At 57.5% G+C, this 23,923-nt stretch overlaps 2 protein-coding genes across 2 annotated transcripts in view; both read right to left on the minus strand.

The window, feature by feature from the left end:
- Positions 1–1,221: 1,221 nt before the first annotated feature.
- Positions 1,222–2,313, minus strand: LOC124096707 (neuropeptides B/W receptor type 1-like). Its single transcript, XM_046450656.1, has one exon. It carries the CDS (start codon positions 2,311–2,313, stop codon positions 1,222–1,224), a length of 1,092 nt encoding a protein of 363 aa, XP_046306612.1.
- A 4,030-nt stretch (positions 2,314–6,343) lies between these two features.
- Positions 6,344–23,923, minus strand: part of Rab44 (RAB44, member RAS oncogene family) — a 31,098-nt gene continuing 13,518 nt past the window's right edge. The window contains exons 3-14 of the mRNA XM_046450793.2: positions 22,606–22,717; positions 21,505–21,676; positions 20,460–20,606; positions 19,488–19,578; positions 19,141–19,236; positions 17,520–17,707; positions 15,855–17,038; positions 13,042–13,123; positions 10,845–10,959; positions 9,713–9,814; positions 7,701–7,777; positions 6,344–6,772 (exon numbers count right to left, since the gene is read on the minus strand). Of these exons, the coding sequence (XP_046306749.1) occupies positions 6,682–6,772; positions 7,701–7,777; positions 9,713–9,814; positions 10,845–10,959; positions 13,042–13,123; positions 15,855–17,038; positions 17,520–17,707; positions 19,141–19,236; positions 19,488–19,578; positions 20,460–20,606; positions 21,505–21,676; positions 22,606–22,717 (2,457 nt within the window). The 3' untranslated portion in view covers positions 6,344–6,681. The remainder of the gene's footprint in view (positions 6,773–7,700; positions 7,778–9,712; positions 9,815–10,844; positions 10,960–13,041; positions 13,124–15,854; positions 17,039–17,519; positions 17,708–19,140; positions 19,237–19,487; positions 19,579–20,459; positions 20,607–21,504; positions 21,677–22,605; positions 22,718–23,923) is intronic.

Raw genomic sequence — 23,923 nt, forward strand, 5'->3', positions numbered from 1 at the left:
GTCTGACACTAGCTCCTCTCCTGGGTTCTTTCCACGTATGTGCCACAGAACTCTGGTTTCCCGGAACGGAGTTGGGGAAACCTCTCCTCTGAGCCTCTCTGGGAGGGTATTCAAGGATCTGACAAGTTCTGCAGCCAAGGGACAGGTTTGACTTGGTTCAACCCAATATTTCCCAAGCCTTTGACCACAAAGCCAGTTGTGTGTGTGTGTGTGTGTGTGTGTATGCACACGCGCTTGTGGAGCTGACAGCCCTTTTACCAAGCAAAACATGCGCCTTGGGAATTTCAGTAGAGAGAACTTCCCAGGTTCCCAGGCCAACAGGAGGCTGAGGCCTGCCCCAAGGAGGCTGGAGGGAGGCCGCAGAGCAGGAATGTCGGGGAGCAGAGGGGTGGGGAGGTGAGGCCTGGGAAGAGCCCTGCCAAGCCACATTGGGAGGAGGAACCACACGGAACAAGCCGATGCTCCTACATCCACAAGCCCTGCTCCACACTCCGTGAGGACTTCATTCTCATTCCATTACAGCCGAGGGATGTGTGGGACCGATCTGGGGCTGGGGCAGAGAAGGGAGAGGGGACAGAAAGGTCCCCAACTCTGAGCTCTCCCCTGGCTCCCACTTAGCCCCGCGACTCTGCCAGGCTGTGGGTTCCCAGGACACCCCTTTGCTTCTCTGCCTTTGGAGGCCCCTCTGACCCCTCTGATTCATTCATCTCAAATGCCTCTGAGTTAAAAGAAGGCAAATCATAATAGTAATAATAACCCACACTTTTTTTTTTTTTTTTTTTGGTACCAGGGATATAACCCAGGGACTCTACCACTGAGCCACGTCCTCAGCACCTTTTATATTTTATTTAGAGACAGGGTCTCGCTGAGTTGCTCAGGGCTTCACTAAGTTGCTGAGGCTGGCCTTCCTGCCTCAGCCTCCCCCGTTGCTGGGATTACAGGAGTGCCCCACAGCGCCTGGCCTGACCCACACTCTTATGCACTAACATGGTTCATTCATCTTCATGACTGTGAAGGAGGCAGTCTCCTGACCACATTTTACACATGAGAAAACTGAGGCATGGAGGGGTGAAAGGCCTCGCCTAAGCTCATCCAAAGTAGCGGCATCAGGGGTCTGGGTGTCCCAGCCTATCTCCCTAGTCACCTACACATGTGACCTGGAACTCAGCCACTGCTCCAGCTGCGGGCCGCCCGCCCCCCCCCCACTGTGGACCTGTCTCCCTACTGGTGGATGGAAGAGCTGGGCTCCCCCCATTGCCCCTGAACCTCAACCCTCCCAGCAGCCTCTCCGCTGAGATCCCTCTGGGCTTCCCGGGGCTCTGAGCGCCCAGGCTGGGTGCTGTCCCTCCCTGCAGCAGCCCCTCCCACGCCCCTGGGACGCCTGCGGCAAAGATCCCTGAGCCCTGCGCGGAAGGGGCGTGAGAGGCACAAGCAGAGGAGCGGGCTGACGGCGCAGTTGGAGTAGGCCAGGAGGGTGCAGAGGCTGGAGGCCACGAAGGTCACCGGTGTGTCGGGCAGGCGGCCGGTGGCCGCCACATAGCCCAGCACAGAGCAGGGCCCCCACATCAGCAGGAAAACCAGCAGCACCAGGAGGACGAGCCCTGTGTTCTCGCGGTGCTCCCGGACGCTCTCCCCCGGGGGACCCCGCGGCCGGGTCCGCAGGAGCCAGCCCACGTGGCCAAAGGCGCAGCCCAGGCCCCACGCGCAGGGCAGGAAGGCCAGCGCCCCCAGCAGGGCGAAGTAGCGCGAGGCCCGAGCCGGGCTGAGCAGCAGGAGGCAGGCCTGGGCCCCGGGCGCCCCCACGGCCTGTGGCTCCACGGTCACCCGCTGGAACAGCCAGTTGGGCAGGGATGCGGTGAGACCCAGGACCCACATGGCCCCACAGAGCAGCAGGCGGGCACCCCGGCTGGCAGGGAGGGCGGCGCCGGGCCAGGCCACAGCCGCGTGGCGCAGAAGGGCCGTGGCCACCATGCTGTAGAAGGTGCAGAACATGGTGGCCGTGTTGATGGCCTGGCTGGCCGTGCAGACCGTGGGGCCCAGCCACCAGTCGTGGCGCAGGAAGCTCAGCAGCTGCACGGGCACCACGCAGCCCAGGAAGAGCAGGTCGGAGAGCGCGACGTTCACCATGAGGCCGTTGGTCAGGGCGAGCAGCGGGCGCGGGGAGCCCGGGCCCCGGCCCAGCACCAGCAGCAGGAGGCCGTTGGCCGGCAGCCCCGCCAGCAGGACCAGCCCGCAGAGCCCCGCCAAGGCCGCTCGGAGCAGGCGCGCGGGGGCCCCCGGGAGCCCCCCAGGGAAGGTGGCGTTGGGCTCCATTCTGTGTCAGGCACACAAGGACAGGGTAGAAATCAGACCCCTGGGCCACCTCCCTGCGCCTGGCCGGCCTCCTCCTCCCACAGCCTCTGCCTGCCGTGCACCCAGATGCGTGCCCGCCCTGGCAGACACCAGCCCCTGCTGCCCTGGCACCACCGCCCCACAGTCCAGCTGCCAACGCCCGGCCACACCCTGACCGCCCCTGGCCCGGGGAGGTTCTGGATGATTCTCTACCTCGGATTCCTCAACAGTACAGAAAAGAGGAAATGAAACAAGCCTGGCCGGGTGGCGCAGCCTGTGATCAGAGGCTCAGGAGGCTGAGGCAGGAGGATCGCGAGTTCAAAGCCAGCCTCAGCAACTTAGCAAGGCCCTGTCTCTAAATAAAATACAAAATAGAGCTGGGGATGTGGCTCAGTGGTTGAGCGCCTCTGGGTTCCCTCCCTGGTACCACACACATAAAATAAATTGATTAAAAAATAAAAGGAGGGCTGGGCTGTAGCTTAGTGGCAGAGTGCTTGCCTAGCATGTGTGAGGCCTGGGTTCAATCCTCAGCACCACATAAAAATAAATAAAATTAAGCCATGCTGTCCATCTACAAGTACAAAAAAAAATAAAAGGAAATAAATCAGATACCAACAATAGATGCATCAAGGACTGAGATTCAGGTAATATTCATTTTGTTGTTAATAATTTCTTCCTAAAATTTCTGCAGGGAGTATACGTGGTCCTATAATAATATTTATTTATTTATTACAAATAATGAAATATATAATTTACTTTTAAACAACACATTTTTATAAATACTATGTTTGTATATCATATATTTAAAATATTTTATAATAAAACACATTTTATTTTTTATAAAAACGAAATCCTGCCCTGACTGCAGAAAAGGCACGCTTAACTTGAAGTTCTGATGAGAGGGCTGTGAGAGGGTCCATAGGCGCCCCCAGAGGTCCCTGAGCTCTTCTGCACATTGAGGCCCACCTGGGGGTTTCAGCAATACTGAAGCCTGGGTCCCACCTCCAGAGATGTGGTGGCTTTGGGTGTTTTGTTTTTTTTTTCCCCCTGCTACTGAGGATTACACCCAGGGGTCTTTAACCACTGAGCCCCATCCCCAGCCCTTTCTATTTTTTATTTAGAGACAGGGTCTTGCTGAATTGCTGAGGCTGGTGTTGAACATTCGATCCTCCTGCCTCAGCCTCCAGAGTAGCTGGGATTACAGGTGTGTGCCACCATGCACCCCCGGGCTTTGGCATTTTTGATAGATCCCAGGTGATTCTAAGACCAGCTTGGGGACCACTGCCCCAAAGTTGTGTGATGGATCCCTGACAGGACAGGGGGAGTTGCCCCAGGCTGTCAACCCCCCCACCCCGTGTCCCACAAGCTGAGGACATGGCTATGTCTCACATTCTAGAGTCATCTGGGGGCTGCCACTATTATCTGCCACCAGCACAAAGACAAGCCAGGACCCTGGCTTTCTCTGGGAAGAATCTTGCCGGTTAGCTCAATGACCATTTCCCGGCCTTTCTTCTGCCCTCGCTGAGGGGCTGAGGGGTCCTGGGAGAGTTTCCCTCCCCTGCAGCCTACACTGGGGGCCAGGGACTGGAGAGGCCCTTCCCTTGGCAGCTCCAAGCCAGGTTTGAGGGGTCCCCTGCAGGAGTGCCCCTACAGAGCCCATCTGAGTTCTGCACAGCCCCCACCTCCCGGCCGCTCAGGAGAGGCTGGAGGGGCCTCTGTGAATTCTGACACCCACACCCACCCGGGGTCCCACACTGTGGTTCAAGGGACTCGGGGTGAGGAAATGAGGGACCAGCCCAGATACCCAAGGGCCTGGATGAATGCTCCAGTCCAGCCACCCTCGGGGTGTTTGTCATTTGTGTTTGTCATTGCTTTTTCCTCTCTTGTTCCTGGTTCAGGTCCTCCAATGACATGGAATAACTGGAGTGTGTGTGCGCGTGTATGTGTGCATGTGTGTGAAAGGCTTGAGGGCCCCAAACTCTGCTCTAAATACCCGCACATTCCTGTAAGAAGCTTTTGACCCCGGGGTCCATCTCATTCCTACAGGAGCCTGGTTTTAAAGCCTGACTCCAGCATTTACTAGCTGTGTGGCTGTGGATGAGTTACTCAGCCTCTCTGTGCATCACTTTCCTCATCTGTGAAATGGGGGTAATAACAGGCCCAATTTCCACAGGGTTGATGCGAAGATTAATTGAGGTAAATGAGTTTGTTGCTTAGAAGGGTGACGGGCACACACCAGGCACTGGGTAAATGACGGCTGCTGTTCCATCCCCGCCACCCCCATACTAAACCCGTCTTCTTTAGTACCCCTGCCCCGCCTCCGTCTGTCCCCTGTACGTCCCTTCTCAGGTCACACCCTAAGCCCAGGCAGCCCAGCCTCCCTCTTGCTTTCTTGGCCTCAGGTTAGAGCCCCGCTTATTCAACAGCTGCCCGAAGCTGACTCTGAAGTCCCCCTGGAGCCCTGCCGCCCGGTCCTCACCCACCTCGGGCAGCTGTGAGTGTCCTGCGTCCTGCTTGATGACTTGTGAGTCCTTGGACACTGAGAGAGGCTGGTGGCCCCTGCCGGCTGTGCTCTGCCCAGAAGGTGGATCCAGCCAGAGAAAGTCAGAGGGGACCCCCCCCCCCAGGCCTGCAGTCCCTCCCCCCCTGGGGAACCCCGCCAGCTGCCTGAGGCCATGGGAGGTGGCCAGGCCCATTCCTGTCCTGGCTCCCCAGGGCTCACACCTTCCCTACTTTCCTCATTAACTCCCTGGTCCACAGGACGGAGAAGTCGGTGCCTGTCAGGTCCGGACCCTGGGGAGCGCCATTAGCCACAGCAGGACCCGCCCCCCACCCTTGCCAGGGCCCATCCACCCCCCACCCCCTAGAAACTGCCCTGGGCAGGGGGGCTCTGGGGTCAAAGGAGACATGGGGTTGTTCCTGGTTCAGGGCCCAGGAGGGCATCTCTGGGCCACAGGGCGTCCCATCCAGTCGGGAGGTGGAATGGGGTCTGTTAAGGAACCTAGTCCCACTGTTGCTGGAACCTTTTCCGTGGCCCTCTCCAGGTGTCCCCGACATCTACTAGTGGCCTCCAGTGAGACAGCTCCCAGCTGCTGAGGCCTCCCTGTTGGAGTCAGGGCCAGGCGTGGGGGACTGTGAGTAGCAGGTGACAAGGCTGTGTCCTCTGCCTCCCGCTCTCCCTTCACTTTCCCTAACGCTCGCCCTCCAGCTGCCCGGGGGTCTCTCCACAAGACTGGGCTTTCCTGTGATTCAGCCGGGGAGTCCCCAGCGATCACCTAGTACCAAACTCAGCACCCGGCACCCACCAGACATTCAGTTTGTGGTGAGCATCACTGTGGTTACCAGACCTCGGCCACAAACAGATGGCAAGGGACAGTCCAGCCCTGCGAGGCTAAGACCCCCAAACACACTTCCCTTCTGGCCCCTGCTGCCCTCCAGGCGCATCAGCCGCATCTTGCCCCATAATCACACGCATCCAGGGAGCCGCCACTCAGGACTAAGCGCCGTGCCTGTTGTCACCGAGGCACTGGGGCAGGGAGGAGGATCCCCTGTTGTGACCCTTCAGAGGTGGATCACGGGGAAAGGGAGGGCATGGGGCACACCAGGGGCCGTCAGAAGGCCCTCCTCCCAGGAGCCAGATGCCACTTGGAAGAAAGCCCACGTGGGCAAATGGAACAGTGTGAGCCACAGTCCCGCCGGCCCTGTCCACACAGAGGGACTTTGTAACTAACAGGTTCTGTGAATCGGGAACCAGCACCAAGCAACTGCTTTGAAAGTTTCTTTTCTTCAACTCACCATCCCCCTGATTGAACCAGAAACACCTATCATCGCAGAAAATCTGAGAATGCAGGTCCAAGAAGCAAAACATAACGCCCACACCCGGTAATTCTACCACCCAGAGATGTAGTGCCGATATCTCAGTGTCTTTTCCTTAGGTTGGTTCTCTTTCTTTCTTTCTTTCTTCTTCTTTTTTTTTTTTTTTTGTAATATTTATTTTTTAGTTGTAGTTGGACTCCATACCTTTATTTTATTTATCTATTTATATGTGGTGCTCAGGATCAGACCCAGGGCCTCACACGTGCCAGGCGAGTGCTCTACCGCTGAGCCACAACCCCAGCCCCTCCTTAGGTTGGGCTTCTAGAATTTTCCTTTCCACCTCCATCCCCGACCGCCTTATTTGACTCAGCAAAGTCCCCTGGAGTGTGCAGGGCCGAGGTGGGGCCGTCTGAGTCCTGATTTGAGGAGGCTTTTCCTCAACTCTCAAGCTGGTCCTGGGCTTCTGCCTGTGTCCGGGGAGTCAGGACAGGAGCTGAGGGACAGGAAGCCAGCAGGGTGGGACGGGACAGGTGGTCAGAGACAGCAGCCAGCTCTCTTGGGAGGCCTCTCAGAGGCCACCTCCACCAGCGAGCCCTTCAGGCGGTCCTCCTGCACCTTGAGTGACCTGCATGACAATATCCAGGTGTTAGTGTCCCCTTGCACCTTCAGTGTGGAGGGGCCCTGGGGGTGGCCAGGGCTGAGAGGCTGCACCTGGGCTCCCTCCCCTCCCTGCAATGCTCCTGGCACCGGAAAAATGGGGCCAGGGAGGCTTTGCCCTCTGTGTCCCTCTGTGCCCCTCTGTGTCTCTTCTGCATCCTTCAGGCGCACTGAGCACTGGGCACCATGAAGGGACACTGACTGGGACAAAGAAGCTGACGTGACCTGCCCTGAGTAGTAAAGGACACACAGGGAGAGGACACACAGCCGGGGATGGAGCGGGGTGGGGGCAGATCTGAGCTGGGACCTGAGCTCCAGCCTGTGAGCAGAAAGGGGGCCCTGGGCAGAGAGAGGGCCAAGACGCCGGTGGGGACAGTAAAAGAAGTCCGTCCACCTCCCCACGGCACAGCCGCCGCGGGCCAGGTGGCACTCCGCCCGTCTAACACCCTGGGACTCCACCGAATGCCCCGGATGTGCCAGGGGGGTTGAACAGAGCAGGCCAGAGACACAGAGTGGGCACAGTGATGGCGTGTCCAGGGCCGATGAGGGACACAGAGGGGCAAGGGAGGTTCCTGAGTGGCTGGAGCTGGTGAGTGTGAGGGGGTTCAGGGCAGGGGGCACTGGAGAGAGGACGGCTGCTGCAAGCATTTGGATTTCACTCCTAATCCACAGGAGGTGGGAGCAGGAGGGGGACGAGCTCTCCTCCAGAAATCAAGGAAACAGAGGCCGGAGGAGGACAGGCTGCAGTCAGGAGCCCCGTGTCCTGCACCCTGTCCTACCCACTCTGGGGCCACCTCCTCAGTTGGGGCCTTCCCTGCCCCACAGGAGCCAGGGCCGGACTGCAGCTGCCTTGGAGGATTCTGGGTGGGGGCGGGAGGGTGGGGGACGGCACTCACCGGGCCAGGTTCACCATGGGCTCCAGGATGTTGTGACCCAGGGCAGCGCTGCACTCCCCGAAGGAGACCCCCAGGTCCTGCAGGCAGACAGAGGGACTTGGGGAAACCGGCAGAAGGGCCAGGGACAGCTCTTGCCACCAACTATAGGCCAACCAGGGTCCGGCCCGGGCTCCCCAAACCCATCTCTGTGGGAGATGCAGCCCCCACATCTCAGCATGGCCCACATCCCCAGCAGGGCCCTGCCCTCCACCCTTCTCTACCCGGAGACATCCCGCAGAGTGCGAGTGACAGCAGGAAGACTGAGTCCCAAAGGAGGCAAGTGCTCTACCCTGAGCTACAGCCCAACCCTCTGCGGACACTTTTAACGATCAGTTATGTTTTTCGTTTCAAAAATATATCTTTGGAGACAGGCAAGGTGGTGCACACTCGTAATCCCAGTGGCTGGGGAGGCTGAGGCAGGAGGATCTCGAGTTCAAAGGCAGCCTCAGCAACAGCAAGGCCCTAAGCAGCTCAGTGAGACCCTGTCTCTAAATAAAATACAAAAGGGCTGCGGATGTGGATCAGTGGTCGAGTGCCCCTGGGTTCAATCCCTGGTACAAATATAAATAGATATATATATATATGGAATATTGAAAAATACAGTATTAAAAACTATAAACTCAAAATATAATTCAATGTTAGCATTTGTATATACATTTCCATTCCAATTTGTAGATCCCTTTATCCCTTTTAAGGGTGGGGTATGGGCTCTCTGTCACTCTATCTGGTTAAACTTTATGAATGGCTGCTTCTGTAGGCCCCAAACCGTCCCCTACCAGCCATTTCAAATGATTCAACTTTTCTTTTTCCTTTTTAGTTGTTGATGGACCTGTATTTTATTTATTTATTTATATGTGGTGCTGAGAATCAAACCCAGTGCCTCACACAGGCTAGGCAAGTGCTCTACCACCAGCCACAACCCCGGCCACAACTTCCATCTAGATTTCACATCTGTTTTTTTTTTGTTTTTTTTTTTGGTGGTGCTGGGAACTGAACCCAGGGCCCTCCCTGGGCCTGCGAGGCGAGCACTCTACGAACTGAGCTCTGACCCCAGCCCGCTTGCGTCTTGCTTTTCCAACTTCACATTATATTGCCAGCTTGCCCCACACCCTTAAGTAGGGCAGAATTCTTAAAGACAGACACCAGCCTCTCATATGACTCTCCACAAGTTAACCTCCAACCACTGCCAAAGGTTTGTTCTTATAAACAACACTGCAGTGAACATCCTCAGATAAACGCGGACGTTATCCTCGGGTGATCATCCTGTGTTCCCTTAGTATTTCTGACTCTTCCCTTAGAATCAAGGGCACCACCCACAGGAGAAGGTACTGCACCAGAGGATGCTCCGCTGCGTCTAAGAGGGAAATCTCCTGCCACTCGGGAGCCACCACAGTGACCCCAGATTATGAGAAATGAGAGAAGGAATGGGAAGGATATGCCGAGAGGGCTGTGTCGGGTGGGGCCAGCCGTGGTTTTTCCCCCTCTTTTCTTACTACTCTCTGGTTTTTCTAGAATGTGATTAAATCCCATTTGTAAATAAATGTATCCACTGTCTGCCAGTGGGCGGCTTTTGATGTAATCTTCCTGAGGAAGGATTCCTGTCTTAAAATAAAATAAATTAGAAGGGTGTATGCTAATTAGAGAGCAGAGATAAATTTAAGATTTGATTGGGAATTTTAAGGGAAGCTTTTAAAGCCTTTTGACTCTGAAGGTTTTTTTCCCTTTAATTTTTTATGTTGTAGGGTTATTGTGTGGGGACTTGCTAATTCCACGGTCAGGTTCAACATCACGCCCTTCACAGCCTGGGAGTTGGGCCTGCAGTGGCCCAGGGTGGGTGGGAGGTGGAGGTGGTCCACTCCGACCCCGGGGCCAAGGCAGGAAAGGGCACAGGCCAGTTGACCCCTGTTCATTAAGTGCTGGGGAGGCGTCCACTCAGTCCAGGTGGAGAGACAGGTCGCTGCCTGGGTGCTCACCTGGGCCAGCTGCCGCCCAGCTTCAGTGGGCACTTGGCGCTCCTCCTCACAGTCCATCTTGTTTCCCAGGAGAAGAACGACTGCTTGGCCCGACCCTTCATCCTGTCAGAGAATGAGCTCCTCAGCCCCCTCAGGGCAGGCCAGGCCCCCAGACATGCAATGGCCATGCCCAGCTCGAAGCTCCCAGAGGCTGATGGGGTGCCCTCCCAGGTGTCTCCCTGTCCACATCACACCTACCTCCTTCCCACCTGCACCCTTCCCCCATCCGCAGAGGGTCTGCTCCTCCTCTCTGCCTACAAACATCTCACCTGCTTTCTAAGGCCAAACTCAAGGGCACCTCCTCCAGGAAGCACTCCCAGATTGCTCCTACCCAATGCCCCTTTCTTCCTGCCTGTGCTTGGTCACACAGGCTGCCCTGGCACATTCCCTAACTAGTTCATTAATAATAATAACAAGAATAACTTCTGATAACTGAGTGCTTGCTGTATACACCAGGTGCTATGCTGAAAGCGATTCTATTTTATTAGTCTTCAGAGCTCCCTGATGAGAAAAGCCAGGAAATGGAAGTTCAGAGAGGTTAAGTTGATGGTCCAAAGTCACAGAGTTGGGGTGGGGTAGTTGGGATTCAAAGCTAAGTCCTGTCAGGCCCAGAGTCCAGGTCCCCTCCTCGTGCTTTACCTTATCCTGCTTCTCCTCACTAACTAGAAACTTTGGAAGAGAAGCAGCATGTCTCCCTGCATGTGGGTCACACATTAGCTCATATGCATTGCAGAGTTCCAGGATATGTGTATCAAGTATTTTGGAGAAAAAAAACTAGAGACGTGTGAACAGAGGAATTTTCACATCATCCTCAGGTGTTAGGAAGAAGACATCACAAACAGAGCTGCTGTGTACAGAGAAGAAATGCTCATAGGATAAAGGAAGCAGTTTGGTTTGGAGGCTGTACTATGTGGTTGTGGTTTCTTTGTACTACTGCACTCCCTGCTCATCCAGTCACATACCGTCAGTGAGTGGTGTCACTCACAGGACTGTGGTGTCATTTGTAACCCTGGGAGAAAAGGAGAAGAGGACAGGATGCAAGCTTCCTAAAGATTCTAAAATGCGGAACCAGCTCTGCCAGCTGTGTGCTCACCTGTAGACAGTCCATCCAGTAGCGCACGTGGGCAAAGCTCTCCTGGGAGGTGACATCATACATGAGCACCACCCCGTCAGCCTTGCGGAGCAGCTGTCGCGTCAAGCTGTGGTACCTGCCCAGAGAGCCTGCGTGAGACCACGTTAGCTACGGCTCCCAGGTCCTGGCCTTCAGGCCTCGCCACGCCCTCTGCAAAGCGGGCCCCTGACCTGTTCAGCCCAAGGAGAGAGTGCGTCTGCTTCCCTCCCACACACCAGGCTGCAGTGCCAGTGGTTCACGTTTCAAAGGATACAAGGGCACCTCCAGGAACCCTCCCTCCCCAGCCCACCCTGCAGCCACCAGTGCCCCCCCACCCAGCCCCTCCCCAGGGCAAGCAGGATACCAGGGTCTTAAGATTTTTCCAGAGGGTGTGTGTGTGTGTGTGTGTGTGTGTGTGTTGTGGTGCTGGGGAATTGCACCTGGGGTGCTCTACACTGAGCTACATCCCAGCCCTTTTATTTTTTATTTTCATTTTTAATTTCTTATTTTTTTATTTATTTTGGGGGGCACCAGGGTGCCGCAGTCTGGCTGCAGCAAAACAGCCGGGGGGGGGGGGTGACGAACAACTTGTGTATGTTGATACAGCAGGAGTGGGAGCCGTTTATTGCAGGACAGGAGCGGTATTTATACATTCCACACAGCCTATCTAATTAGCATAAACTCGATACAGCAGTTAACCAATAAGGAATCTCCACACTTAATGGCTCGCAGTCAACCAATAAGGAATCTCCACACTTAATGGCTCGCTGGCGTTACTTCACAAACCTCTCCCTCTGCAAAATGCCAGGCGCCATCCAGACTTGTTTACAGACTCTAACACCAGGGATTGAACTCAGGGGCACCTGACCCACGCTCCTTCCCAGGTCCCCAGCACTTTTTTTTTTAATTTAGAGACAGGGTCTCTCTGAGTTGCTTGGCACCTCGCCATTGCTGAGGCTGGCTTTGAACTTGGATCCTCCTGCCTCAACCTCTGGAGCCGCTGGGATTACACGCATACACCACCGCGCCCAGCTTAGTTTTTATTTTGAGACAGAGTCTCACTGACTTGCCCAGGCTGGCCTCGAACTTGCCACCCTCTTCCCTCAGCCTCTTGAGTGGTTGGGATTACAGGCCTGTACCATCATGCCCAGCTTTCCAGGGGTAGTTTATGTGCACACACACACACACACACGCATGCACACAGACGTGCACACAGACACACACAGACACACACCTTTTCCCATTTTACACAAACACAGTGTATCCTGGTGCATCTAAGGCCTTGGGTTTGAGCCCCAGGATGAAAAAAAAAAACTAGCATAAAACCCTCATCATACTCATTAATGTTTAGTGTCCTGAGTTTGTTTTTTCCAGTTAACAAGACAAGATGTCTGAGATATTTCCCTGTCTCTACATACAGTCCTCCGTCTTTTTGGAGTTGTGTAGTGTTCTAGGGCATGGACTGACCCTAATTCACTTAACCAGTCCACTGTTGATGGACATTTAGGTTTCCAAGGTGAGTTTTTGGTTATTGTTTGTTTGTTTGTCTTGGGTACCAAGAATTGAACCCACGGGTGCTTCGCCACTGAGCCACATCCCCAGCTCTTTTCATTTTTTATTTTGAGTCAGGGCCTTCTAAATTGCTGACAGTCTCACTAAGATGCGGAGGCTGGCCTTGAACTCTCAATCCTCCTGCCTCAGCCTCCTGAGCTGCTGGGATTACAGGTGTGTGCCGCCATGCCTGGCTGTGTCCAGGGTTTTGTGACATAAATGACGTGGCTATAAACAGTCCCTTTGTTACAGTCATGTAGATGATGTGTATATAAATTTATAATTTATAGCATGGGTTTCTAGAGGGGGAACTGCAGAGTCAAACCACACGCGCCTTTTAGGTGATGATCCTATTGCCTTGGTGTAAAGTGGGAGGCCAGGTATCCAGAAGGACAGGTGATCAGGTGGCTGTCTCCTGAGGGTGGCGTTGGGACAGCCCTAACCCATGTCCTGCAGGCCCAGGGGCCTCTGGGTTGGCCCCTCCTCCCTGGCTTGGGCCTGACCCACGCTCCTTCCCTGACATCCCGAATCCCTCCTGGGCGGCCTCTCTGGCCCAGGTCGACAGGGCTGCCCTCCACCCCCTCCGCACACCCAGGTACCCGACAACCAACACAGACAGAGCCGCTACCTCTCCTGGCCAGCCGTGTCCCAGAGCTGCAGCGCAAAGCACTTGTTGTCCACCATCAGGGTTTTGATCCGAAAATCCACTCCTAGGAAATAGAGCAGGGCGAGGCCTACCTCAGGGACCGCCTGGACTCTAGCCCAGACCTGCCCAAGAGACACCGATGCCTGCCCCCAGCCTGGCTGCCGGGCTTCCACTGCGCTCTCAAGTCCCCGAGCCTCACAGGCCACCGTAGACAGGCACCTGGGGGGCAGAGGACGGAGCCCTGGCCTTGGGGATGATGGATGGGGCCATCTCTGTGCCGGCTGTGTGACCTCGGGCCGGTCACTGCCTTCCTCTGAGCCTCGCTCTCATCCTCGCGGCAGGGGGTTGGGGAAGGTACGAGGCTACGTGGAAGGCGCAGCCCGGTGGCGAGTTGTTCTCATGGTCCTTTCTGGTCTCCGCTCCCCCTAGTCACAGTTCCAGTCTCTCCATGAGAGGGCGGGGTGGGGGGAGACGGAACATCCCAGGGAGGGTTAGAGTCGTCGGGTGCCCCTTCCTGCCAAGCCCTGCACCTCAAGGAAACCCGGTGGGTAGGGGAGAGGCAGCCCGGGGGCGGGGCCGCCCTGTCCCTGTCCTGCCCACCTTCCTGTGGGGCACAGAGGCCCCGGCCTGCTCCCAGGCGGGGATCTCCTAACGCTGGCCATGCCCTGCTCAGACCTGAGGGGCAGCCACCCTGCTGCAGGTCTCTCCCATGAGATCCGCAGGCACCTGCAGCCCCTCCCTCTCCCCCACTCTCCACCTGGCGCTGGGAGGAGCAGCTGCCCGCGGTCACTTCTGTCTTTTTTTTCCCTCTCCGTCAACCCCGAGGAGTTGTTCTTCTTCTTATTATTTTGGTACCAGGGATTGAACCCGGGGTGCCTTACCACTGAGCTACAGCCCCAGCCTTTTTAAAATTTTGAGGCGGGGTCTCTCTAAACTGGCCTTGAACTTGCAATCCTCCTGCCTCAGCCTCCTGCGATGCTGCAGTCACAGAGAGGTGCCCCCACGACCAGCTGCAGCCTGCTCTAGCTCCACTGATTTAGTGGACACTTCCTCTCCCACAATGACGGGAGGTCCAGGCCTGAGGAGGGCAGTTGTTGAAAGGAACAAGACGCCCATGGAGACGCCGGGTGCGCTGTAGGTGGCCAGTAATTAGTAGTTTAGGGGATTCATGATGGTGGCCTTCTAGTCCCTGGGACCCCCACTTCACATCAGGCGAGCCTGCCACAGGTCCCCCCTCCCTCCCGAGGACATTGCATCCCACCAGCTCCCCACGTGAGGATCTTGGGCGGAGAAAGGCTCGAGAGCGTGTCCTGGGCCCCTTTTGTGAAAGGGCGGTCTGTAAGCCACCAGCCCGACATGACATTGTCTTCCCTTGTGCTCGCCCTGGCCTGACATGAGGGCGTGTAGGGCTCCCATCTTTGTCCCCCAGCAGGTCTCCCTTTCATTCCCACAAGCTCTCTTTTCTGTCACTCTATGCCACGCTCCATGGCCAGCTATCCAGAGTCTTAGGATGGGGAGACTTTGGTTCCAGAAAGTGCTTTGGGACACCTCATTTGCAGAATTAGACTTTCTCAAACATTTACTTATAATAATAACAATGGCTAACATTTTCCTGAGCACTTAGTATGTGCCAGGCATTGTTCTTGGAGCTGTTAATTTACTAATCCTTCAACCACCACAGGCAGTGGTGTCTGTCTCTGTCATGCAGATGAGGATTTGTGGGCTCTGAAGGAATTATGGCTTAGATCTGGAATGGGTCCCCACAGGCATGTCTCGGAGGCTTGGTTCCCAGCCTGGCACGCTTGGGAAGTGGTGGAAACCTCGGGGAGGTCTTCTGGTCACTGCGATCATGCCTTGAAGGGGAGAGGGGGACCCCAGCCCCTCCTTTTCCTTTTTTTGACACCAGGGATTGAACTCAGGGGCACTGAGCCCACTGACCACTGAGCCCCGTCCCCAGCCCTATTTTGTATTTTATTTGGAGACAGGGTCTCGCTGAGTGGCTTAGCACCTCACTGTTGCTGAGGCTGGCTTTGAACTTGTGATCCTCCTGCCTCAGCCTCCTGAGCAGCTGGGATTACAGGTGTGCACCACCTCCCCTGGCTCTTTTCCTTTCTTTTGTTTTCCCACCAGGAGGTCAGCGGTCTAGCTCCAGAACAGACTTCCTACCTCGATGCACCTCATCACAGACCCAAAGGCAAATGGGGCTACCCGACCATGGATGGACACCTCCAAGCCATGAGATTACAAGTCGATTATCGCAGATGTTTGTTAGAGTGGCAGAAAGCAGGCACAGGGGGTTGATTAATGGGCCCAAGTTCACTTCCCTGGTAAGTGGCAGAGCCAGGATTTGAAGGCAGACACCTGTGTGCCTTCTCGGCCACATCTACAAGTGGATTCTATGCGGGAGCCTCAACTTGCCCCGGGGGACCTCCTGCTGGAACAGGCAGGCTGGCCTGGGGCTGGCTGTGATGGGTCCAGCTGGCCCTGCAGCGGCTGCCCATGGCCACGTGGGTGGAGCTGGGCTTGTGCTCACCCTCCACAGCGCTGCACCTAAATTGCAGGGTGCTTTGTTGATGGGCACATTATAAGCTAATCAGATCAATGCAGAAAAAGCAAATTACCTGTAATTAGGGACGATTAGTGAAATACTAAGATCATGCCCACATAGAACAAGGTCGAACGCCGGGCCCGTGGCCAGGGCACAACCTGCTGCCTCCTCGCCGGGGGCTGGCTCTGGGCCTGCTCCAGCTCCCCGTCCCTGACCCCGGGTCTGCCCTCCCCGGCGGGGCCCTTACCCACGGTCGCTGCCAGCCCCGTGGCGAAGGCGTTCTGGTGCAGAAGGTACAGGAAGGAGGTCTTGCCCACGTTGGAGTCGCCCAGGAAGATGACGTGGAAGAGGTACTCGGGGTCAGCTGGAGGCCCGCTGGCTGGGGAGTCCCCCAGGGATGGGGTCAGCCCAGCCTCCCCGGAGTCGGATCCCAGGTCCTCAGGCCTGCTCCCGGCCCTTGGCTCCCCGGCCCCAGAGGGGCCTGCTTCTCTTTCCGCCAGAGCAGCTGTGGCTGGGGACCCGGGTTGCGCTTCTCTCTCAGCCAGCTCGGGGCCTGGTCGAGGGGACTCTAGGGACCCTGCAGCAGCCCTGGGCGGAGGGTCCCCTGGAGGGGACAGCTGTCCAGGAGCAGGGGCTGCCACAGGAGTCTGGGGTAGGTCAGCGGGGAGAGGGGCACGCGGAGGCTCCTGCTGGGGGGACTCGGGATGCCCAGTTTCCAGGCCAGGAGCCTCAGCTGCCTGAGCGGAACCAGGGTCCTGCCGGCTGCGGTCCACTGGTTTTCCTGCCTCAGCCTTGGGCTCCTCTTCCAGCCTCCGGAGAGGGGAGGCAGGTAGCCCGTCTGGCCTGAGGGCCTGGCCAGGAGCCTCTCTTAGCCCCCCGGGGTGGCCCTGCCCCAGCCCTTCTGTGGGAGACTGACCCACTGACCGCAGGCCCCAGGAGGGTTCCGTTGGCCCCTCTGGGAGGGCCACAGCCCCCTGGGGGGCAGGCTCGGCCTCCAAAGGAATGAGCACCCGGAGGGCAGCTGCCACCAGGCTCCCTGACCCCCCAGCTGGGGCTCCCGGACTCCAGGGGAGGGGGGCCTTGGGGCTGGGTCCTGGCTCAGTGTCGGGTTCCAGGCCTCGGGGCTTCACAGGACGCTCTAGACCAAGGTCCTGCTCCTCTGGGTCAATTCCAGAGGATGGCTCCTGACCAAATGGCAAAGCGTGTGACTTGGAGAGGGAGATCTGCCTGACCACGCGGGGTGTCTGGGGGCCTGCGGCGTCTCTTGGGGTTGGGGGTGGGCTCCAGGAGAGCTGCAGGGCTTTGGGGGGAGGGCTGCTGAAGTTCAGGAGCTGGCCCCAGTCATCGTTGTCCCCAAACAGCCCAGGCAGGGGCAGCTCTTCCGGGGAGATCGCTGGAGGGCTTGGGGCCTTCTCAGGTGAACGGGGGACACTGGAAAGGACGTGGGGCAGTGAAGTCAGGGGAAGGTCAGGTGCGGACGGTCACCCCACTCCCGCCTGCCTACCAACCCATCCAGTGCATGTCCCATGACTGTCCCCTCCAGTGCTGGCTCAGGCACCTCCCTACCTGGCCATGTCCCTCCCACTCACCAAGCCCTCATCCCAAGGCCCACAAGAAGCCTGACCTCCTCCAGCAGCACGCTAGGCCGTGTGCATGTGCGTGTGTGTGTGTGTGTGTGTGCATGCACATGTGCCCTGCACACACGTGTCTTAATCCCATTGTGTGATCTTGGGCACAAGTCTTTCACTTTCCTGTGCCTCAGTTTGCTCAGCTGAGAAATGGGCACTGTCATCTCGGCTCGGCAGGGTTGCGTGAGCATCAGGGAGGGAGGTGTGTTGCATGCTGACCAGAGCCTTAGAGAACAGAGTCCCCCTCCCTTGTTCCCCTCCCCTGTCCCAGGACAGCCACTTGCCTGGGTTCCTCCTCTATCTGCCAGGACACTCGGCCCCTGGCAGCATCCAGGTGTCTCCTGGTGACCTGCAACTGACCCCGCATCTCCTCCAGCTGCCCAGCCAGGTCCTGCTTGGCCTCCTGAAGCTGCCGGTTCTCTGAGTCGGCCTCCTGCTGCGTGTCACTGAGGTGATGGAGCCGGGCCTCCAGCTGCACAGGGGGAGGGGCAGAGACACAGTGGCCCTCCAGGGCAGCCAGAAGTCTCCCCAGGCCATGGGGACAACCCCCTGCCACCCCATGGCCCAAGCTCCAGGAGACCAGCTGAAAACACAGGATGTGGGGTGGGGGCGCCTCTCAATGGCCTCACCGGCTCCCTTGTCATCCACACAGGGACATGTGACATACAGGGCATGGAGGAGGGGAAGGCCCGTGTCAAACAGGCACACCTGCCTGGGCTCGAGAGCCCCATGGCTGCTCCATCTGGGCTTCGAGGGCTCTTGACCCAATGGCAAATCATGGGGCTCAGATGAATTGTGTGACCATAGGGAGTGGAAGGTAGGACTCTCACAACGGCTTCCAGGACCCTGCAGTCTCCCCAACACCCCCTGTTATGTCTCTGCCTTCCTTTCCTAGTGCTGTCCCCTCCCTCAGTCTGTCCCAGCTCACAGGTCTGCTTCTCAGTCCTTGCACATTCCTACCTCAGGGCCTTTGCACTTGCCACTCCCTCTGCCTGGACTGCTCTTCCCCCAGTTACCACAAGGCTCAGCCCACAATTCTTCCGGTCTGTACTCCAATGTCATCATCTGAGGGAGGCCTTCCTTGACACCCCTCTAACTCATTTAAAATTCCCCAACCTTCCAGCCCCCTTCCCTGCTTTACTCCTCCTCAGCACTCACCCATCTCTCTCGTGTTCTATCATATTGTACCTGTGCATTTTGTCCCTGTCCCCTTGACTACATGGTACCTCCACAGGCAGGGGTCTGTCTCTCGTGTTCCTCAAAATCTAGAGCAGCGTCTAGCACATCATAGGTGCCCATTAAGGAACCGTGGGGTGGAGGGAAGAATGGCGGGGGGTGGGGGGTGCAGGGTGCAAGATCAAATGGCCCCTTGAGGCTCAGAGATGTTAAGCACCCGCAGAGGTCACTCAGCTGACGATGCAGAGGAGATGAACTTCCACCTGGTCACCAGGCTTCTCCAACAACAAGACCTTGTGTTTGTCCAGTGCTTTCCCAGTTCAAAGCACCTTCCCATCTACTACCTCATCTGACCCAATGCGCCTTCCTAGGGGACACCCTGGACGCAGCCACCCATTTTACAGGTGGAGAGACGGAGGCCAGGAGAAGCCATTTCCTCAGGTTTGCATGGATCTTCTCTGGAGGACGCTCAGGGGTCTGAGCCTGGACCTCATGATGGAGCTCAGAGCTCCACTTGCTGCTTACCTCAGAACAGGCCCAGGACACTCTTTCCCAGGGCTGTGCTTGTGGGGGAGCCCAGGTGGCCCAGTGAATCCTCAGAGTGGGGTGGTGGCTCCAGGCTGACCTGTCCAGTCAGGATCAGGGAGCCCGGAGGGCAGGCCCATCAAGATGGGTGTCAGAGTCTGGGACTCCTCGTCGGGGGGGCGTCTGCACGTCCCTGTCACTCACCTCCCTCTGGCCCTCGGCCAGCTTCTGCACCTCTTGCTCCTTGGCCTCCAGGACTTCCTGCATCTGGGAGCTGAGGGCCAGGCCCCGGGAGTCGCTCTGTGGAGAAGACGGCTCAGCCCTGCCCTGAGACTCCCCGAGCCAACGGGCTGGGCGGCCTTCCCAACGCGTGGCCCCCACCCGGCCCCAGACTCGGAGGCCAGGGGGCCCCAGGAGTGTTCTCAGGATCCCCAGGTTGCACAACCGGAGGCCGAGACCCAGAGAAGGGAGCTGGCCCTGGAGACGGCAACTCTGCGCTCCCAGTGCCCAGCCAGGGCAGGGTGGCCAGGCGGTGGCCAGGCGGTGCCCACCTCGGCCTGCAGCTGCCGCTTCTCCCTGCTGATCTGCTGCTGCATCTCCTCATAGAGCCGGCGCACCTCGCGGTGGTGGTCGGAGTCACGCCTGGAGGGGGGCAGGAGGTGGGCACCGGGACCCTCAGCACCTGGGGGACCCTGCGGCCGGGGCAGACGGATCCAGGGTCCAGCCTGTCCTACCACTGGCCTCACCCTTCCAGCAGTCACGGTCCCTTGTCACCCTGGGAACAGCCATCTGAGCACTTTAACACGGGTTACTCCCCCGTCACCAAGATACTGGCTCCCCCAGGCCCTGTCACATGGTCCCTGTGGCCCCATCGTTGGTCCCACCTTCCTCGGTCAACAACCCCTGCCCCTCCTCAGACCCTCCGGCAGGGTGACCTTGCCAGCCCTCGCACTCGACTCACCACACACTCTGCAGTCTGGGTGAGTGGCCACCCTGCAGCTGGGCTGGGGTGTTCCTGGAGCTGGGTTGGGGGTGTTCCTGCAGCTGGGCTGGGGGTGTCCCTGCAGCTGGGTTGGGGGTGTCCCTGGAGCTGGGTTGGGGGTGTCCCTGCAGCTGGGCTGGGGGTGTCCCTGCAGCTGGGCTGGGGAGTGACCCTGCAGCTGGGCTGGGGGTGTCCCTGCAGCTGGGCTGGGGGTGACCCTGCAGCTGGGTTGGGGGTGTCTCTGGACTGGGCTGGGGATGACCCTGCAGCTGGGCTGGGGGTGACCCTGGAATGGGCTGGGAGTGTCCCTGGACTGGGCTGGGGGTGTCTCTGAACTGGGCTGGGGGTGACCCTGGACTGGGCTGGGGGAGTCCCGGCACCAGACACACTGCCACTCTCCCCTGCAGAAGGATGGACTGTCCTCCCAGGCTGCCTGAAGCCCTGGCCCCAGCGCAGCCCGAGGCCTGCCCTAGGAGGAGCGGGATTGGACTCCATCCAACTGGGAGCCCGTGGGGACGAGCGCAGGTCCCCAGTCACTCACTTCCTCAGGGTCAGCTCCAGCGCCTCCCGGTCGGCCCGGACCTCCTGCAGGCGGCCGCTCACCCTGGCCAGGAAGGCCTCGAGGTTGCCCGCCAGCTGGGGCTCCTCCTGCCGCAGCTTCCCCCACAGCTGCCAGAGCTCCGCCTGCCTGGGGAGGGGAGGCCACCAGAGATCAGGGACGAGGGGCCAGGCAGCAGGGGACCCTGCTCCTCAGTGTTCCTGGCAACAACACCCCCAGAGCCTTGGACAGCAACTCCAGCCACAGCCTTCAAGGCACAACTCAAACGTCACCTCTTCCAGGAACCTGTCCCGGAGGCGCCCTCTCCCCCGTCCTCATGACTGTGAGCCAGGGCGTCCATCGGCCTCCCCTCTTCTCCCACTCTGGAGCTGTGTGATCTTCTGCAAATCACACCCTCTCTGGGCCCACTTGTAAATGGGGAGGGCAATACTGCCTGGCAAGGTCACTGGGGAGTGAGAGACGCACCCTGAGAGCACAGCGCAGGTCCTGGCACACAGCGGGCACTCAGCAAATTCTGCTTCACGAGGATTGTTAATTAAGTCGTGAAGACAGACGCCAGAGGGCGGGAGCCCAGGCCAAGCTGCCAAGTGGGTAAACGGCTCCCGTTCTACCTGCCCTGCCGGCCTACACCCGAGGTCCCACCCTCCAAGTGCCAGATGTGAGGGATCTTGTCCTCACAGAGCCCCGTGGATGGGGTGAGCGAACCTGAGGGAGTGGGGGGCTCTGAGGGTCCCCGAGGCACCTGGAGGGTGTGGAGGGGGCGTTTTCTCTCTGAGCAGGAGAGACGCGCTCCCAGCACTCACGGGAGGCTGACACCCCAACCTCTGGGCGGGGAAGGTGACCCCGGGCATCCTCTGCACAGGCTTCAACCCCACAGCAGCTTCCCCATTGGACAACCAGGGGACAGAGGTCAGAGGTCAGCCACCCCGTGGTCACAAGCCGGCAAGTGACCAGGCTGGATCTGCACCCAGCTTGCGTCTTTGGCTCTGTGTCCAGGACCGCCCTCACCCCCACCACGTGGCCTTACTCAGGAAGAGTGTGGCTGGTCCCCAGCTGCCCCATGAGGGCAAGGAATGCCTCCCTCTCCTCAGCGTCCGCCTCCTCCAGCGCAGGGAAGCTGGTGGCCACGGACACCCGAGCGGGCAGCGGCCGCCTTCTGCGGAGCCTCTGGGTGCTCAGGCTGGAGCCAAAGAGGGTTCCTGTGGAACAAAGGGGAGCAGGTGGGTGGGCCCTGGCCCCCACCCCGCCCCTCTCCAGCCCTTGAGGGAGGACTGTTCCTGTGCCGGTCACATTTATACATTCTGTGTTCCTCTTGCAACCTCGGCAGTCCACTGAACGTAGGCACTGGCCATCTTACAGGTCACCTGACACTCAGAGACACCCAAAGACCTGCTGGAATTCACACCGAAGCTCTGGAAGCCAACAGATTGTTTGTGCGCTCTGTCGAAGGATATTTACTGAGCACCTACTCTGTGCTGGTGTCTAAATTAGGCAAAAGCCCATCCCTGGCAGAGCTGACCTTCTAGCCAAGGTTGAAAAGCAAACTTGCCCGACTCTCTTCCGCTCTTAGCTTCCCAATCACCAGAACTTGAGCAGCCACCTCCCGGGCCGGCCTCAGCCAGGAATGCAAACCCCTAGCCTTCCTCTCTGCTCTCCTCCAAGCTCTGAGTCACCCCCTGGTCCTGGAGCTCTGGAGGGCTGTGAGGACACTGAAGGCCGAGGGACTCGGAGGAGGACATCGCCCCCTCCATTCCCTGGGCCAGAAGTTTTCTGCTTCGTAGAAGCGTGACCTCAGCTCTCTGAGTCCTGTTAGGCTCATCTTGAGAGGCAGGTGCTTAGGGACCCTGCCCAGTCAGGGGGCCCCACCCTCTAAATGCCCTGGGGCCTAGAATTCCCTTCACCAAAGCAGGCACTGTCACCTCCCTCAGGTGGACACCTGCCTGTGGCCTAAGTGCAGATGGGAGGTTTTAACGGATCCCTGAGGAGAGGCCTTCTGGGCAAGTGCAGCGGAGTACCCTGAACTGCTGGGCACGGGAGGGGGGCACTGTGATGGGGTGGACCAGCCACCGGACAGGTGGTTGGCACACCTCTGGGGAAGTCCCCCGGGGCCCTCCCAGGTCAGACGTACTGAGTCCAGAGCTGAATTCTTCCAGGGAGAGGCGGCCCCTCTGCTCCACGTCCACCCAGTCGAAGATCATCTGTGGCTCCTCCTGGCTGGCCAGGAAACTGAACTTGGCGTCCTGGAGGGAAGGCATGAGTGGGCGGCTGTTCCCACAGCGAGGGGCTGCAGGTCCCCCTCACAAAACAGGGGGTGCTGTCTCCAGCCCCCTCCCCATCCCTGTTTCAGAGTTCTCCCAACCCCCGACCCAGGGCTGCCCAGGGCTCCCAGCATCACCCCGGGCAGCTGCAGCAGGCCCCAAGCCTTTTCCCTCTCTCCCTCCAAAATCCAGTCTCATCTGTTTTGAGTCCCAGCCCTTCAGGACCTCGATAAAGGACAGCCACTAATCCTCCCCAGACGTGTTCCTCAATGTCTAAAAATTATCTGAAACTGGAAAACAAGTCACAAAGGTAGATAGCATATCCTCACAGTGTCACAGAGGATCGAGGGCCACCCACACTTCTGCCAGACTAGGAGGTGGACTTAGTTCAAGTCATGGGACTGACTACATGAAGTCACAGGTCATCATGTAGATTTTATCCAGGGAACACATAAATAATTTTTATCTGATGGAACAGAAAACTCCAAGATTTATGGCCTGTTGAACATTAACCAGCTTTTAAAAATCCAACTCAGCAATCTGGTTCTAATGCTTCTGTTTAATTGCATAACTATTTTAATGTGCTTTGAATCATTCCTGACCTTAATTAATGAGTTAAGTCTCTGATATGAAGTTCTTTGTTTTTTTTTTTGTTTTTGTTTTTGTTTTTGGTACCAGAGATTGAACCCAGGGGTGCTTAACTTCTGAGCCACATCCACAGCCCTTTTTATATTTTATTTAGAGACAGGGGCTCACTGAGTTGCTAGGGCCTCACTAAGTGGCTGAGGCTGGCTTTGAACTCATGATCCTCCTGTCTCAGCCTCCTAAACTGCTGGGATTACAGATGTGCTCCACTGTGTCCGTCTCTGATGTGCATGTTTTTATGTTTGCCTATAAGTCATGAGATTTCACCTTTTGGAAAGTTATCCTTTAATTTTCTTTAGAAGATCCACCATCTAAGGGACTCACCTGGCAGAGCCAAGTACCCTACATTGCCAGATACCTCATGGGCTCTTGGAATCCAGTGTTTCTTTTTTCATTTTATTATTATTATTATTATTAGTAGTAGTAGTAGTAGTAGTAGTAGTAGTTTTAGGTGGACACAATATCTTTATTTTACACTAAGTGGTGCTGAGGATTGAACCCAGTGCCTTGTGCATGCTAGGCGAGCGCTCTACCACTGAGCCA

This window comes from Marmota monax, unplaced genomic scaffold (assembly GCF_021218885.2).
Source record: "Marmota monax isolate L192 unplaced genomic scaffold, Marmota_monax_Labrador192_F-V1.1 WCK01_AAM20220418_F8-fsc00127, whole genome shotgun sequence".
NCBI lineage: Eukaryota > Metazoa > Chordata > Mammalia > Rodentia > Sciuridae > Marmota > Marmota monax.

Bases quoted from the DNA above. Each gene is read 5' to 3' on its own strand.
- LOC124096707 (XM_046450656.1), bottom strand. From the start codon at position 2,313: ATGGAGCCCAACGCCACCTTCCCTGGGGGGCTCCCGGGGGCCCCCGCG.